Here is a 17,984-nt window from a genome sequence, read left to right as displayed (position 1 = left end):
AAAGAGTTCTGTTGTTTATGATAGATATCATATTATTGGAATATCATTATTAATGCTTTAACAAATGAGCAGCATTTCATGTTATAACTGGTGGAGGTTATCCTGTATGAGCACTTTCACAGGACAGTCTCTAACACCGAATAATGTTTTATTAATTCATCATATGTTTGATATGTAAAATCTTAAATAGTAACTCTAGCTGTCAGATAAATGTAAAAACACAGTATTTGCCTACAACATGTATGCACTTGTGTAAATGCACTTATAGTTAGGCCTAATTTCCACCACTAGAAATGTGGTGCAGTGTAAAGGACAGTAATGTAGGCCTACAAGTACCTCTGGTAATAACAATAACAATATAGTCTACTCCCTCTTTTTGTTGAGACATATACAAAAGGTTTATGGCAGTCAGTCACATTTGCATAATATATTTGTGACTTGAAATTAGGTCATTTGCTGTTCTGCTCTCTGATGCATTTGCGCTTTGTTTTATCACGTGTCCTCAGTGCCAAGCCTGTGAATGGAGATATTCATTCACCTGATTTAGAGACAGAGAGAGAGAGAGAGAGAGAGAGAGAGAGAGAGAGCAGATGTGAGGCAGCAGCTCCTCACTCCCACAAGTTTGCAGCTCGCGGGGAAGAGTATGGGGATTCATTTATTTTAAGGTTGACAGAATACATTTTCACAGGGAGGCTATAAAAAAGAAGTCGCGCTTTAACAGGCTCCAGAGGAACAAATAACCTGGATTTGTACCCACATCATCAGCATCATCCGATGAGGATAGACAGATAAGAAAATGGAAATGGATTGTAAGGCGCTGCCGGGACGACAGGAGATATTCACACTCCTCATCTTTTATCTTCTTCTGTGGCCTAAAGTGAGTATTTATTCTTTTATGCATTCTTTCTGAGACAGTTCTCTAATTCATTAAGTGATTAAAAGTGCTGCAGAAGTTTGCTGCATTTTAACCTGCAAATTAGGAAACCAGACTCTTAATTATAGCCTAATTACATCTTTATTGCGACGCTATCACCGTTGTTATCCTATGTCCTTGTGTGGCTCTCTGGAGCACGCGACACACACTTGGACAGCAAATGTCCTCATTAAGCCGCAGGCGCTAATTAGTGGTTATCAAGGCTCGCGACCTACATCAATCAGCACCTGTCTGGTATCAATCAAAGACGAAAAATGAACAGGGGGAACATGGAGAAGAAACAAAACCAAAAAAAAACAAACAAAAAAAAAAAAAACAAACGGTCAAGATGTTGTCTTATAGCGTGCAAGGTTTGAGCGTGCATTTGCAAAACGCTTGTTGATAAAAATGTATTCTTATCAATAAATTTTGTTATCTATAGGGGCAAAATTATATATATATATATATATATATATATATTATATAATATATAGCTTATTCTTAGTTGTTTTTCTAACAAAAGGAAACTAATAAAAACTAAATTCTTGACAAACACACTCGCACGTAGTTATCTGTTTAATTTTGTTTAATAGTTTAGTTTAGTTTTTGTTTAATTAGTTTGTTTAATAGCCCGAATCCATGTTTTTCCTCCATCGTTCACCCAACCAATAAGCAAAGAGCATCGGTGTGGTGCATGTGTCTGCTTTTGGCTAGATAACTTAAGTTGTCTCATATTTCCAGGCTGAAGCAATTCATCCGGACTGCGCCATCATCTCTCAGCACCTGAGGGCTCGTGAGCTTTGCAGCCAGACGAGGAGGAGCGAGGCGCAAAACCAGAGCGACCACAGCGGTGGGTTCATGTGTGATGCTGCTGCTGGTGCTTTGTGCTTCTTTGAGAGATACATGAGAAATCTCGGCGCACTGCGAGAGGTTTTTAATAGACGGGAATGTGGGCTAAACTAAAAAAAGGAAGAAGAGTTTTGAGGTTGGCTCAAAACTGCATTTTATAGCCTAAACAACATGGAAGGAAAATTATGTGGGTTAAACTTTCTATAGGATGTTTTATGTGCCAGTTAGACTAGTTTTTATTTTTTCTTAATGTTGTAGCATTGTGTGCATTTTGTGCAATTCATGTGATGACATTCATGACTGAGCACATCCATCACTTAATGTATGAGCATAAAAGTTTTTGACTTTCATTGCACTTAAATAACAAAACCTTTTTAAAGGTTTCAGTTCTATTATCGGCATTCTGCCTGGATTTCATTTAGGGACTGTACTCTATTTGTCAGAGTAGAGGGGTAGTTGGGGTGTGATATTTTTCTTTTATCATGACCCTCCCTGGAGCAACAAATAGCTTCAGCCTCACTGAGTGACTGGGGGAAATTTAGTATATACAGCAAGAAGCAGGAGTAGTACACAACAAACATTTAGTAACTAGTGTATTGTTAAAACACAGATAACTCTGCCCTTTGGCTCTATTAACTTATTGTCTTCTGGCTTTGCAGTGTTTAGGGTGTTTCTGGGCATATGAGCAGGTTATGTCATGACTTTAACAAGCAGGTGACAGACCTTGTTTATGAAAATAGATGACACATCCCCACTTCATCCCGCTGTACAAAATAGAGCCAAAATATTGCGATACAGCCGCAGCAATGTCTGAAGTATCAAGTTCCCACCCATACACCCATCCAACCAATTGCAAGCAGCACCACCGATTGTGAGCACAATGCTGGGCACACACAGCTGTCAATCATGTTGACACTCCCCTTTTTATAGCATCTAATATTTCATTAAAACCCAAACTTCTTAGAAAAACAAACACTTGAAAAACCATCAGGGTAATAAAAACCTTTTTTTTGACATGTATTTTGATTTTTTAGATTGGCCAGTGGTCCCATACACTAACATTGATGGGCCAGGGTTTATGACCTGCACTGTAGCCAGCCACCAGGGGGCGATCAAGACGTTTTGGCTTCAATTTTGGGGGGCTGTCATGTTTGCCATCTTTATTAATCAGTCTATGTGCCAGACCAAAGAGGCAGAAGAAGCTATGAGTATTGTGGACACAGCATCAAACAAAACACAAATATGGCAAATAGGAGTGAATCTGGGCTCTCGCTTTTGGTGTTGATGGTGTTTACAAACAGTAACCAAAAATCCCAGCATAGTATGATGGGGGATGATGTCTTAAGTAAAGTTACTGTACTCGTAGCAGTAGACCAACTGCATGTAAAACCCTTTTCATTTCAATTTGTGCAATCAAAAAAGTTTCTTATTTTATTTTGAAAAGACTGAGAATGCAGAGACTGAAATTTGTAATGTGCAGTGTTATTACACCATGCAATCTTCATCATACTAATCCAAAACCCATGATAACACCTGTTACTCCTCCTGGTGAGGCCTCACCTGCTTGTCCTTTCAATCTAAGCTGTTGACTTTATTACATACTAATGAACCTGGCATCTCCCAGAGGGCCACACTGCGTGTCCCCACACTGAACTGCGTCACTGAAGCCGAGCTCGTCTCTGCTTCATCAGAAACTGCCCCAAAACAACAACACTCTGGCAACTCCCCTCCGTGAGAGTGATGAACTTTAACATTTCCAGACTAATTTGATCTAAATTAACCCCGAAGACTGTGAACGCCAGAGTGACACAACACTTTGCTGCAAAGGTGTCATCCACTCCCCATTACGCAGATAAATGTCTGCTGATGAATTTCACTGTCACAGTAGGTGTGTTTGTGCGTCCATCAGTGTGATGCCAACCATGCAGGTGACATGTCATCACGCAGAGTTAGGGAGTCACGCTGAGTTGAAATGTCACCTTTATGAAATGATGTCACTCATCATCAGGGACTGACTCCTGGTGCTGATGAGCCCAAGAAGACGTCATATTCTGCAGGCTGCTGTGCAATGTGTTGCCATTGAGCAAAAATCAGCCAGTTCCAATATGTCACCCTGCACGCTGTTGCTCTGATTTAGAGTTGCAACAATTATCAGTTTACATTTTGATTATTATTTCAAGCATCTTTTCAGTATAAAAAAAGTCAATAAACATAGTTAAGAACTAATACAGCTTGTTGCCCAGCTTTCCAAAATCCAAAGATATTCGCTTCATAATGGTTTGAAATAGAGACAGACAGAAAATCCTCACATTTGTGACCCCAGAACAGCAAATATTTGGTATTTTAAGCCAAGCTAGCAGTGTGGGTCTGGAGGGGACAACTCTGACTTGTTTGTTGGTTGGTCCATCACTTCGGTCAAGATTGACAAAACATCAGCACGTTAACATGCTGATATTAGCACTTAGCTCAAAGCACAGCTGTTTAAAAAAATACAGCCTGACAGGAGCTGCAAGCATGACTATACTATTTAACTAAACACTTGTCTTTATAGATTTTGTAACAGGGCTAAATAAAGCAACAGTGCACAAGTATATAATCACATGCCAGATCAGTCCACCCCATCACCCACACATATCACCTGTTCAACCACTCCTTCAGGTCCAACTATTAATTTGTGTACCTAAGTGTGTACCTAATTAAAGAAAAAGGAATTTAAAAAGGCATAAAAGAAGTGTATCAGTTAAGCTAAAATAATGGGATAAAAATAAAAACAAAAACAACTCTAAAACAAACATGTCTGACGCTCACTCTCACACAATCTGATCCTTATTTGAATATAAAAGAAGCACTATGTTGTAGACTCCAAGATGTTTGGAAACCACCCCGTTTTTTTTTTTTTTTATAAATCCTCCTGGCTCCCCTTTTGTTAGCACATGTTTTTTTGTGCAGTGGGAAAGGGACTTCATGCTTTGCCGTAGAAATAGACTGAATGCCAAGCTGTTTATAAGGGATATTCAATATAAGCCATGTTTTGCTGAGATATTCTATCTGGTAAAAAACCCTGCCCAAGTGTACACTAAACATCAAAATTTAAATCCCATTAAAACATTAAATCCCACTGAGAAGTCAATTGGATTCATGCTGCTTAATAAATGAATTGAAAAATTATATGAAAGATGTCATCTTGTTCCTCCCTAAATGCTGCTCTGGAAGCACTCACTCAAAGTAATTTCAAACGTCCTTGTTAATCCTAAATGAGGTGATACTCAAGCGGCTGAATGTATAGCGTCCTTTAGAGCTGTCTGCTGATAAAGGCCCAAGAATAGAGACCTGCTCAGTGGGAGACAAAACCTTTTGGTCGATCTGAAAGAAAATGTTTTAAAGCAATCATCAACCTCTTGACACAAGTGTTAATTGTGAACTCTGACAGTTAGACACACCAAGGAACAAGGTTTTGCCCACATGGTGGTCAAAAATCCATCCTGTGATTGAGCACAAACACAAAGACGTCAGTCACAGTGAAACAGTGTAAGTTTCCATAACTCATGGTTTTTGCTGCACTCACGGCGGCTTTTGATAGAAATGTCTCTTTTAACATAGATCATATGATTGTGCCTCTTTCTTTCTTTTTGGCCCAGTCTCAGGCTAAAAATGAAATCTTTTCATAATCAGCATATCGCAGTTGTCAAATCACTCTCAGTATCTGTATGACTCACATCCAGAGATCTGAATTCAAGCATCTAGGAGTGGGAACTCCCTTTGGGGAATATTGTTCAACTACTTGACTTGTCAGTAAAACTTTAATTTGCACTTGCAAGCCAGCTACTCTGTAAAGGCAATCCAAAAAACAGCTTGAGGTAAAAAAAAAAACAAAAAAAAAAAACTAATCTTTGGTTCAGACTCAGTTTTAAAGGAGCTGACCTGTACAAAAGGGTTGAGTCTGCAGCAGCATTTTCAGAGAATTAACTGGAAAATCAGTGAAAAAGAAAGACCAAAACAATGAAAAAAAGAGTCAAGGCAGCTAAAATCAGCATGCTTACAATGTTTGAGGGCAAATGTCTTTATAGCTGTTCCAAATGGCTGCATCCGAAGGCAGGGCAAATAGCAAAGCATCAATTGGAGGGGTAACATAACCTGACATGGCTGACTGTTTGTTACACAGAATCATGAGATGCCATCATTGGAAATTGGAAAAGGGTGGGTAGGCCTACTTTCAAGAAATACTTGGCAGGTGATTGGATGGCCTGTCTATCACAGGCCAGTCAGGAGAGCAGCAAAAACATCTTTTCCATCAAGTGCTGTTATTTGCTCTTTTAATGAAGAAATACACTCCATTTCAGATATTGCAGCATCTATGCTACCGTCTTTGGGAGCAACATTGTTGTTTTCAACAAACTGTCACCTCTTCGTGTCATTATACACCCCTAAATCACATCTGTGGCTACCAGCAGCTCCTGACAAGATGCTGATTGGTTCGAGCCATTATGGTCTGGAAAGCAGTTGGGAGAAGTTTCCAAGAGGGGTGAACTCCGAGGGATTTCTTAGTCAAGGTTGGGGAAAAGTTGTGTCTTGGCTTTAAGTGAACAGATTTCACTCAAAGAAGGGCTTTCTTGGAGAAACCAAAAGTTATGTTCAGACTCAAAGGCAAGCCTAAAAAGGATTTTTCTCTGATCTTGTGATTCTTGCATGACCTTTTGACATAATTAGATGTTTACCATGTTCAGCATCTTAGTTTAGCGGGTTAGCATACTAAAATACAGCTGAGGTTTTCGGGTATTCAGTCATAAACTAAAGCATTGGAAAGATTCTACCTAATGATCGCACCACATTAAAATTCTAATAGGCTACATACTTGTAAATCCTTCCATTTTCATTGCCCTCTCCTGGTTTCCTCCTATGGTCACAATTCTTTTGTATTTCCCCGACTTTTTTTTAAAAACGTTTTCATTATCACAATCTGTTTCTTTAACTGTACAGAGTGGAAAAGTCTTATGACGCCAAAAGTGCACCGTTTCTTACTCATTGGTGCTTCCAGCCCTCTTTCTCCTTCTCTAAACCCTACGTGGCTAAGTAGGGGTAACACATGAGCTGGGCACCTCCACTTCTTCCTGGCCCCCATTACCAGGGCTTCAGGGGTGACTTGGGGGCTGGGGAAGGGGGCACTGTTTGCCCTCCTCTGCCACAGTGTGTTAGGCTACCGAGCTGACTTCCAAAGACCGTAATCCTCTGGTTCTACCTTGCTTAGGCATCCAGGGCCAACGGGTGTGTAAGCCAGGAAGTACAGCTGGCTATTTATCCCTGGCGCAGGCCAAGCTCACTGGCCTTCCTCCTTCTTTCTGGTATTGCCATGGTCATGAACCAAAAACAAACCCAAATTTTTAAATTCTGATGTAGTGCACCTATTATTTTGTTATTTTCTCTCTTTAAAACACCACCAGCATGCAGGAAACAAAGTTTGGGAAAGTCACACTTTTCTGGGGGAGGACTTCCAGACCCCTGACTTTGGTTTAAAATATCCTCCTTACTTTTGAGGTTTCAAGGTTGGCTAGTTTGGTCTAATACTGTCCATCTGCAGGGGGGCATGAATGCATGTAACATAGTTCATGACAATCTATCCAAGAGTTGTTTCTCTCTTTTCTTTTGGACTGATTGATTGATCAACACATCCACAGGCCAACATTGCTAAGAAACTAAATAATCACTATCCTGTTCTTCTTCCTTTTGGCACAGTAGATATGATAAATGAGCACCAGACTGGAGAAAGCACAAAACCTTCCTTAGAACATGATTTTAATATTGCTCATGTCAAATAACAAATTGGGAGGAAACCGTCCAAAACTAACTGGCATAGACTGAACTTCAAAACACCCACATCTATTATTTTTTTGTGAGCCCACATACTGTCATTGTGTCAGGATAAGCTGTCCTACACTGTCCTAATGTGTCAGTGTGCATCAGCTCTCTAGGAAAGCTGTAATTTTATTGCATTTGCGTGCCAGATTGGCATGCTGGCCACTGATCCTAACTGTGTGGAGCATACTGTTTCTGTATGTGTGTATTTACTTTTGGTATCAACTGATAGCAAATAATGCAACAATATTTTATGTGATGGTGTGTGTGTTGTATGATTGGGCTGGTGTGAAAATTTCAAACCGATTTTACCGATATTAAGCCAAACACCAGACCAGACTGGTTTATTGAATTTTACCAGGTGGCCTACATGACTCAGGAGTCAGTCCTCAGTGGAACATAATGACATTGTGTCCCAATGGAAAGTGAGTATTTAACTCACATAGTATCATGTAATGTACATAATGTGAGTCCAAACAGTTTCAGTCTTTTTAAGAGAATAACTCCATGTTGCCATTTCTCCCCTTGTCACCCAAAAAAGTAAACAAAAAGCATGTGCCTGTGTTTGTCTCACCCCTCTGCTAAAATTTAATCAGTAAATGACAGAGAGTCTGAGGACACTAGTTGCTGAGCGTGACATAATGACAAATGCCAGTTCAGTCGCTTTGCATAAATCAAACCAGTTTAAGCTTGTACACCGGACCGGACCAGCAAAAGTGGAAAGTGATCTTACTCTAGTGAGTAGCACTTAGCGCCAAATTAAGACAAGACTAACTTTTAGTGAATTCATCTGGTGCTTAATTTTCATAGTGCAACACCTGAACTTCAGTAATTAAATCAGGCCAAACCATTATTCTGCAGCATGGTCTTTACAAACGACACTGATTTTTGGTTTTGTTTGTTTCGCTTATAAATGTGCCACTGTCTCTTCAGTGAAAACTGAAATACTATTTTAGAGGCTGTTTCCTCTCTTGAATAGATGCCTTATGTTTTTTTATTAGGATTAAGCCCATCTGTGTAAACCTACGGATGATCCTCCCACATATGATTTGCTTAAGATGTTTCCCCTCTCACCAAAATTTATAGGCTTCAACACCCAATTCTGGCATTAAGAAACCCCAACATTGGAGAATAAAATCTCTTAATCCTTGCTCACTTAAGCACAGTTGTTTAATCGCTGTATAAAGACACTGTACCTCATCCCCTAAACCTCAGAGGAAAGTTAACAGCAATATTGTATCCACATCCTTTATTTTCATGCCTGCAATTTGCTGCCAATCTTAATTGTCTTATTCACAATGGATTTTAAGATGCACTTGACAGCGAGGGCGGTTTGAAAATCATTGTTTTTTGGATGTGATTAATTGTGGCTTAGTGTGAACGAAAAGCACCCAACAGAGAGGAAAAAAAACCTGCATGTTTTTATTTAGCTGTCTTAGTGAAGACATGGCCATACCAAGAGTTTCAAGATAGCTCTTTAAATAAGGCAGAATTTAAACCTTTTCATGCATATATTTAGCCTTTCATAGGAGCAAAAGCACAAGTGTAATTTGTGTCCTGGTAAACCAGTGAGAATTGCCCAGGAACTGAGAGATTATGTATGTGCTTAAACGTCCTGCTATATCATGTCCAAATGTTTTCTGTAACAGTTGTCTATTAGGGTACAAGCGTTCCAGGGCAGCCAGATCAGTCTTTCCTAAAACGAATTCTGTGTTCTGTAAATATTTTATACTTCAATTTCACACTGCTCTGGGCTCCCCCAGACGGATAATTTATTTTCTAAGATAAAGCACCCATGCTGTTTTCTGAGACAAGCAGAAAAACAATTTGTCAATACACACACACACACACACACACACACACATATATATATATATATATATATATATATATATATTCATTATTATTATTTATTATTATTATTATTATTATTATTTTTTTTTATTATTTTATTTTTAATCGCATGGACTGAAGCCAATTTCTTCTCTGGCAGCTTTTGGGCAGAGTATAATGAGGGATGGGTCCAATAAAAAGAGTAAATTCATGCTGCTAACAAAAATAGCATCTTTATTTTATACGTCACATGCAATACATGGAATTTTAATGTGTTTAAAAGATCTAAATAATCAACCAAAGACAGATGCAAAATAAAAGTTATTAGTCTTTTGAGACCTGGTGGGATGCCAGCAATCTAACGCTAAACTTGTCTATCTCCTCTTTAAGTTGCTGTGTATTTTGTTGGTGTACTCAAGCCGCCTGCTGTGTTTAAGCACGAAAATTCATAGCACCACCCCTGAGACGACAACTCATTGTGCTAACAGTCCATGAAATGACAGACCTGAGATCTGAAAGTGCATTTTAACACAATCCCTCTTCCCCTCCTGGATCCTTGGTTTCAGGGGTATCAGTCTGACTCAGCCTGACAACAGCACACGAGATGCTGACATGACTCATAAAGCTCCCAGGTACTCCGTGAATAACTGCACTGTTACTTCCCAGAGTTAGTGACATCAGTTTTGTGAGAAAACCTGATTGTTTCTTTTTCTGCAGAAGAAAGATTGATAATGGATTAAATACGCTGGATTAATATAATTAAACAATTTCACTGAGAGAAAATAGATAGTTCCCCCAGACAGATTGCTGCCTGTAAATTGTTTCAGATTAATGTCAGATGCTGGATGGCTCACATTACCTGACTTCCACTATAATCGGTTTTTAATTTTAGGTTTTGATTGAAATCTCTTGACAACTATTGGGTGGATTGCCATAAAAATTGTGTCAGACATCATGTCACCCCACAGTCCATTCTCTTTCCTAAACTTTCAAATATCGTCCCTTTTACAGGGATTTCGGCGTAAGATCCCGACGAGAAAAACCACCTTTGCGGCTGTATGGCACCTGACGTAACACCGTGATACACGGGTGGGCGGCGTCAGTTGAGAGTGCGGCCAGACAGAACATGTCACATCCACATGATATGTCACTAGATGGCGTTCCTGCGATGGTTGCCTGTTGACATCACAGAGTTTCAACAGCAAATGCCGAAGGATACCAAGAGCACAGTATGTCCACAGCAATGAATGAATTACAAAAAAGAAACCACATTTCCAGCAGCCTCAGCTGTATTTTCTGTTTAGTGCTGCTAATTGGCAAATGTCAGCATCGTAGAATGCTAAACTAATACATGGTAAACATATAAGCTAAACATCATAATGTTGCATTGTGGTTGTGAGCATATTAGATCACTGACACTTAGCTTAGCTCAAAGCATTCTAATGTTATAGGGGGTTTTTGGGAGTTTTTCCTTAGTTGACGTGAGGGTCTAAGGACAGAGGGATGTTGTATGCTGTAAAGCCCTCTGAGGAAAATTGTGATTTGTGATAATGGGCTTTAGAAATAAAATTGACTTGACTTGACCTGCTGAGCTGCCAGGATGACTTAGTCCTGTTTGAAATGTTTTGTGTTTTCTGTTAGGATGCGTTTTGAAAATGTGTGGAGCAGACGATTTAAACACTGACATGAGCGGCTTAAAACCAAGATTGCTTCTTTTTTTTTGCAGCATAGCAACATTATTATGTGCATGTAAATTTATCCAGATATCACTACGAAAAGGAGGTTCACTACCACTGTATGCATGTGTCATTCAAATGCTTCAGCTTCCTACAGTGTTGCTCACATGTCTAGCTTCATGCATTTCAAATGATCTGTGATGAGTTTCTCACAGCATCACAGACTCCATGCTGTTACTTTTATTGAGAAAAGTCTTGAAACATCCTGGCCCACCTACTGGCGTTTTATCAGTGCAAATCCACCCACACCAACCACAGAGACTACAGTGCATATAAGTGACCTATACTTCTGCTTGTGTAAGCAAACGATGATATTTCTATTAATCCTGATCTACTAAAACTATACCAGCTTACAGGTCTTACCCCCAGTTCTATCTTGTTCTTTTTTTGTAAATGGACTTTGGTTAAAGCTTTTGCTTCATACACGCTCAGGTTTTTTTCTGCATTTGTCAAGATTTTAAATTAATCTTTGATCACTTCCCAATAATATAATGGATTTATTCCCATATCAATGAGGACTTTGTCTCAGGATGCAAAGTAACAGGTTTGACAAAACTGAATAGATGAATACATATAAAAGATATTAAATGCATTTATCATTGTGATAAACATGGTGTGTGGTGCTGCAAATATGCCATTTAAGTCCACAGTGGGTAAATGTCAACAGCATGATTTTTTTTTTTTAGGCAATACAAGGAGTTTTCTTTTTCATTCTTCCCCAAGGCTGAAGTGAGACCAGAATAAATGTCAAAAACATTTTTTGTCCTCTGAAAAAAGTTTAAAGTCCTTGGGCACTTTAAGTTTTAAGGAACATAAAAGTGTTTCAAAGAGCCAAGAGTGATTTCTGACTTGAACATAAACACAGTCTGACTGCAAGTAAAATTAGTATTCTCACTCGTCTCTCAGCAGGATGGCAGTGAACCACATTTTATGCTGAGGCCGTTATTTATTTCGTCGGTATATTAAACATTTTCATAACTGCAGCATGGCAAAAGAAAAGTTCAGTGTAACCAAAGCAGTGCAGGACAGAAAGGAACCAATGATGTCACTTAATGAAATATTTTAACCCCTTTAAATGCAAATGTGATGTCGTGACTCATGGAAGGTAATTTAGTCATTAAGATTTATGGTATTACCATTTTTAGAGCTACACTAAGATGCTGTTGTTAGGACACAATTTGGTTCCTAAGAGGGTTAGAGGGCCATTTTCTCATGTTTTTGTGTCTAAGTGACAAATGGGAACATTTTTAAAATTGGTCCAGTATTGAGAGAGTACTAAAGCCAGCAGATAAACAAAAAAAATCTTAGTCTTTCACAAAAAGATTTATCTCTCTAGTAATCCTTTGCATAAAGTAATATATACAAATAATGTATGTAGCTGCCATTTTGTCACCCATTGGTTTGCGGACTCCCATTTTGAAGCCTTGAGTTTGGCATTTCGGCTTTTGCATCTTAGCTTTTTGGAGCTAGAAGTGACCATATCTGGATCTGACAGAGAAGCAAAGGACAATTTGTCACAGTTGTCATGAATGTTAGCTTTTGATCTTTATGATTCAGCCTCTGGGAACCCTTAAATGTAATCTCAATCTACAGAAATAGCTTTGTCTAAAGTGATGGATCGACTGACTAAACAACGTTGCTATCTAAAGACACCATTAAGTATTTTAGGACTTTTCATGAGGCCGGCTTGGGCCTTTTGTGTGGAGTCTGCATGTCCTGTCAGTGCTAGCAGAGTTTTCTCCGTCTTCTTCCCACAGTCCAAAGACATGCATGTTGGGTTAATTGGTGACTTTAAATTGCCCCGCAGGTGTGAATGTGACTTGAATGGTTGTCTGTATGTGTCAGCTTGTTGATAGTCTGGCGACCCGTCCGGGGTGTACCCTGTCTCTCACCCAAAGTCAGCTGGGAGAGAGAGCAGTGGATGACGTCACTTGTTTTCATGTTACCATTTCTTGTCAGAAATTTATGTGACAGGTTCAGTCCAGCAGACAGAGCTACTCAACTGACAAAAATCGGATATCACAGGACCAACAAAAAGCATGAATTAAATATGAATAAGGTCAAACTGAAAAGATTATGGAAACAGGTAATGCCAATTATTACTTTTTTTTCTCTCCTTCACCATCGCTGAGTGTCTGATATGAATGGGGAGAAGTGGTGGGAGGAGAAAACATACATATCTTAAATAACTGAAAGGTCATTGACAATTGAGCCATATCTATTCTTTGCAGACAGTGAAATGAGGCCAGAAATAAAGTTTCCTGACACGTTTGTATGTATCTCGATGAAGTGACCCTGAACAAAGCCTGAAGGCATATGGATGTCTGCTTTGAAGAAGGAGCTGTCGGTCTGATCAAAATCATGTGGACTTCAGAGGGTACTTAGTTGTCAGTGGAGATGTTAGTAACAGATACTGATCTCAGAGACGAGTGTCTCAGCAGTGATATGATCCTCAGTACCAAATCTTAACGGGCACAGATAACATCTGCGAAAGAAAATGCAAATTAATATGCATTTCCATCCAATGCTGTTCGTTTCACTGCTAGATCCGGTCAATAGAGATAAATGCGAATTCTCCAGTTAGGTGCTGTTAAACTTTTGCAGAGGAGGAAGGAGCATGAAATGTCATTGAGAAAGTCCCAGTCAAACCCCAAATTAATGAAAACAATGTAGAAAATGTGACAGAAATAACTGTTTGTTTCATGCCTAATATTTGAGGAAGGTTATGGCCTCCTTATCGCTCCACACAGATCTGATGTTTTTGTCTCCCAAATGGAATGATTGATCAATTTTATTAGACAAACATACGCTACACAAATCTGCATGTATTACTAAAATTTTTCAGAATTTGGCAATAAAATGACTAATAAAATAACACTGACTAATTTTCAGAGGTCTAGGCTAGAAGACAGGCGGAATTAGGGAAAGACACCTTCAGGCTGCTAATACCTCATTTTTGTAATAATATCACCTAAATAAAAGACATGAATAATCAGTGTTATACAGTAATGAAAGACAATAAAAACACTCAAATTCATAAAACAGTCCAAAAACGTGTCAGCTGTCCTCAAAATAGCCTCACAAGGATTTCCTCAACAAACATCCACTTAGTCTCAAAGGTGAACTTATTGGATTTCTGTGGTCAGAGGTCAAAATTGTTGTGACCTCATTTATGTTCTTCTCGAGACCACAATATATCAGAAACACCTTGAGGGAATTTATTTAAATTTCACACAAATGTCCACTTTGATGCAAAGATTAACTAATCAGATTTTTTTTGTCAAAGGCCAAGGGTCAAGCTCGCTGAACCTGGTCTGTCTTATTTATGTGAAAGCAATATCTCAAGAACACCTTGAGGGAATTTCCCCAAATTAGGCACAAACATCCACTTGGACTGAATGAGGTCAACAAAGAGAAAACAAGTTTCTGTGAAGCATTCACACTTTCGAATGTGTAGCTTCTCTGTAGCAACATTCACATTGTCAACTGTCATGGCTACATTTAAATCTGGACAGACATGAATTTAAACTGTAACTGCCACTTGAGTAGTTTGGGGGGGACATACAACCACAAGGCGGTAATTTAAGTTTGTCTCATTGCAGCCTTGAAATTTAAATTGTGGATTAACCACATAAAGCACTGTGTAACTTTACTTTATGAGTAAAGTTTATCATTATTGTCTGACCCTGCTCATCGCTCTGTCTGTGTTTGTAGGATGCAACACAGAGTGGGACGAGATCGGCTGCTGGCTGAGAGCTGAAGTTGGGCAGGTGGTAAACTTATCGTGCTCTGATGTCTTCCAGCATTTCTCCAGCAATCAAGGTTGGTTTTCTATGCTGACCCAAATCTCAACCAACCTCAATTCCAGTCATGTAATCAATAAAACAGTTAAAATGCGGAAGCTAATGTGAAAATCCCATTTACTGCTGGTTCACTGCCGTTCCGCTACTAAGTATAATTGTCTCTGCAGTATAATCTGCCGCACTAATGCAGTCTGGAGTCGCTCTGATGAAGGAGCACCATATGAATAATTCATGCATGTTTGTTGGCAAGAATATGTATATTTTTACATGCTCAGGGAGGTTTCTGGCAGAAGAAATAACATGAAATGTCTGCAGGGTTCTCATCAGTCTGACTTCCTTTTGGGCTGTTTAGGGATTTGTGTTTCCAAAGAGACGATGACACCAAGACAGACATAATGTGATATACCAATAATGATAGTGAAGTGTCGTTGAGTTTAAGTGGTTTTATATTAAGAGTTAATATCCTTTTGGAAACTGTTTCTGTCAACATAATGAAGTGTATTGTAAGATATCACGTTATAATCAATTATTAATCATTTGCATATGTAAATTAGTGTTTATAGGACAGCTAGGAAATTTTTAAAATATGGCAGGCTTTATCTTCCATTCGAAAGGCACACAGAGGTCAACAAAAAATGTGGGACTTTTTGTATTTTGTTATCTTGGTGGGATCGTCATCATGACAGCATTATTAAGAGAGGTAAGGTCAGGGTCATTAAGGAACAATGTTCTTTCTATTCCTGTCTTACCTTGATTGAAATGGCTCATTATGATCTGAACTGCAGATCACTCAATCAGACTGGAAAGTCTTTGCTTTCAGCGGCGCAGTTGGCAGCTTTAGTTCCTGTTTGCTCAGCTCAGAGGGGAGGAGAGAGAAAACCCCACTGACATGCATTTCTGTGTGTCTTTGTTCAAACATGCCAGCTAATGCCTGCATGCGCTATCTGAGGCTCACACATTTTAGATCCCACAAACGCAGGGAGGTGCACAGAGTCATACAGCCAACGAGCTTCGGCAGACACCTGCTGTTTCTGAATGGAAGTTAACCAGAAGTAAAATGTCAGTAGACTTGAACACGAAAGCATCAAATGTTTTCTGACTGAAAGCACAAATGGAGTGAAATGGTCCAAGAGAGAAATGCCAAGGGAGCAGTCCAAACGTGCACAGAAATGACAACTTTCCATAACTATGGAGTTTAAAGTGCATCATTCAGAACACAAGATAGTTAACAATACCACTTCTGATACTCTAGAGCATACACTTAAATATAAGGTCGATGGAAGCAGAAAGACAAGCTTAGTATGTTCCCTTGCTGGTGATAGCCGAGGTCGGAGGCACTATGTTGTTATCCCGTCCATCTCATTCTTGTGAATGGGATATCCCAAGAATGCCTTGAGGTAATTTCTTCAAATATGGCACAAACGTCCACTTAGGACAAAGTAGAAAGTGGTAAGAATTTGTTGGTCAAAGGTCAAGGTAAATGTGACATGGTCTGTCAAATTTCCTGTGAATGCGATATTTCATGAACACCTTGAGGTAATTTCTTCAAATTTGGCATATATGTCCACTTGGACTAAATGCCGAAGAGTTTAAAATGTTTTAACCACCGTTTGTTGTTCTTTTATATGGTTGTTACTGTATTGTGTGATTCCCTGTTTTTAGGTCACTGAAATAGAATTAGGTGGTCAAGGTCACTATGACCTTTCATCCATCTCACTCTCTGCACTATCTCAAGAAGGTAATTTGAGGTCATTTTTTCAAATTTAGCACAAATGTCTACTTGGATTCAAGGATGAACTCATATAAGAATTTGATGGTCAAAAGGTCAAGGGCACTGTGACATGGTTTGTCAAATTTCTTGTGAACGTGATATTCCAACAACACCTTAAGGTAATTCCTTCAGGTAAGTTGGTACAAATGTCCACGTCTACTAACGTCCACTAAAGGATGACTTAGAAATGTTGGTCCAATGTCAAGCTAACTGTAACCTCACAATGGCAGCAAAGTCAAACAGGGAAAATATCATAAATATAGCATACACTATGATGTTGATTTTTTTAGGTGGGACTTTATGAAATTGTAAAATTAAAATGTGTTTTGCTGATACCCCCATCAACAGCAATACATTGGTTAGCTTCTGTGTTGGTACTTCTGTCTGCTTCTCCAAACTGGAGGCATATCGACTGACATCTGCCGTAGCCATACACTGAATATGGAAAATACTAAGAAGAATGTAAAGAAAAACAAATTGGCTGAGCTTGTAAATTGATATTGTGAAATTTGTTTCAAAGGTTGACTCACTTGAAAAGATTTTACCTTCTCCTTGTCTCTTTGTTGTCTGCCGCCACGTCAGGGTATGTTTACAGAAACTGTACGGTCGATGGCTGGTCAGAAATGTATCCACCCTACAACGAGGCCTGTGCTTTCAGCGACGACAGCGAGCCTGAATCTGAGGTATACACACATTATGCTGTAATCATGCTCCGCTCTTCCTCCCTTGCTGCTTCCTTTTCAGTGCAGATCTATTTGTAGATTTAATCTAAAGACAACTTGCATTTGTGATGCTTTTGTTCCAAGAATAAATGCAAACATTTCATGTGAGACAACAGTCTCAAATGTGTTTGATACAATACTGCAAAACTAACTGAGGTACAATTAACTTTTTTTAATTTTGATGTTTCCGTATAATAATATATAACTTTTCATCAGATTTCCACTTCCAAAGTTTTAATTGTTGATTAAAGTACTGAAAGCACTTCTGCAGTGGTGGAATAGGTACTTAGATATTTTACTGTGGAGGAAGAAGCAATACCACAGCGTAAACAATTCTGCTAAAAGTAAAAGTTCAACATTTTATTTCAGTAAAGTAGAAAAGTATTAGAATAAAAATATAAGGCTCAAAAAAGTATGCTAAGTGTATCTATTATATCTCTGATTATAATTGTTGACGTGATAATGTTTTCATTACTTTTTGTTGGTTATTTGTTGATTATATTTTCA

At 38.8% G+C, this 17,984-nt stretch overlaps 1 protein-coding gene across 1 annotated transcript in view; it reads left to right on the top strand.

Moving 5' to 3' along the window:
* The first annotated feature begins 293 nt into the window (after nucleotides 1–293).
* The window catches only part of LOC121951229 (pituitary adenylate cyclase-activating polypeptide type I receptor-like), a 30,449-nt gene continuing 12,758 nt past the window's right edge, over nucleotides 294–17,984 (top strand). Inside the window, exons 1-5 of the mRNA XM_042497483.1 lie at nucleotides 294–341; nucleotides 785–877; nucleotides 1,655–1,763; nucleotides 14,896–15,003; nucleotides 17,338–17,438. Coding sequence (XP_042353417.1) covers nucleotides 294–341; nucleotides 785–877; nucleotides 1,655–1,763; nucleotides 14,896–15,003; nucleotides 17,338–17,438 — 459 coding nt within the window. The remainder of the gene's footprint in view (nucleotides 342–784; nucleotides 878–1,654; nucleotides 1,764–14,895; nucleotides 15,004–17,337; nucleotides 17,439–17,984) is intronic.

Source organism: Plectropomus leopardus, chromosome 12 (assembly GCF_008729295.1).
Source record: "Plectropomus leopardus isolate mb chromosome 12, YSFRI_Pleo_2.0, whole genome shotgun sequence".
Classification (NCBI taxonomy): Eukaryota; Metazoa; Chordata; class Actinopteri; order Perciformes; family Serranidae; genus Plectropomus; species Plectropomus leopardus.
The sequence above is the reverse complement of the archived record's forward strand: the minus strand, read 5'-3'. Positions and strand labels throughout refer to the sequence as shown.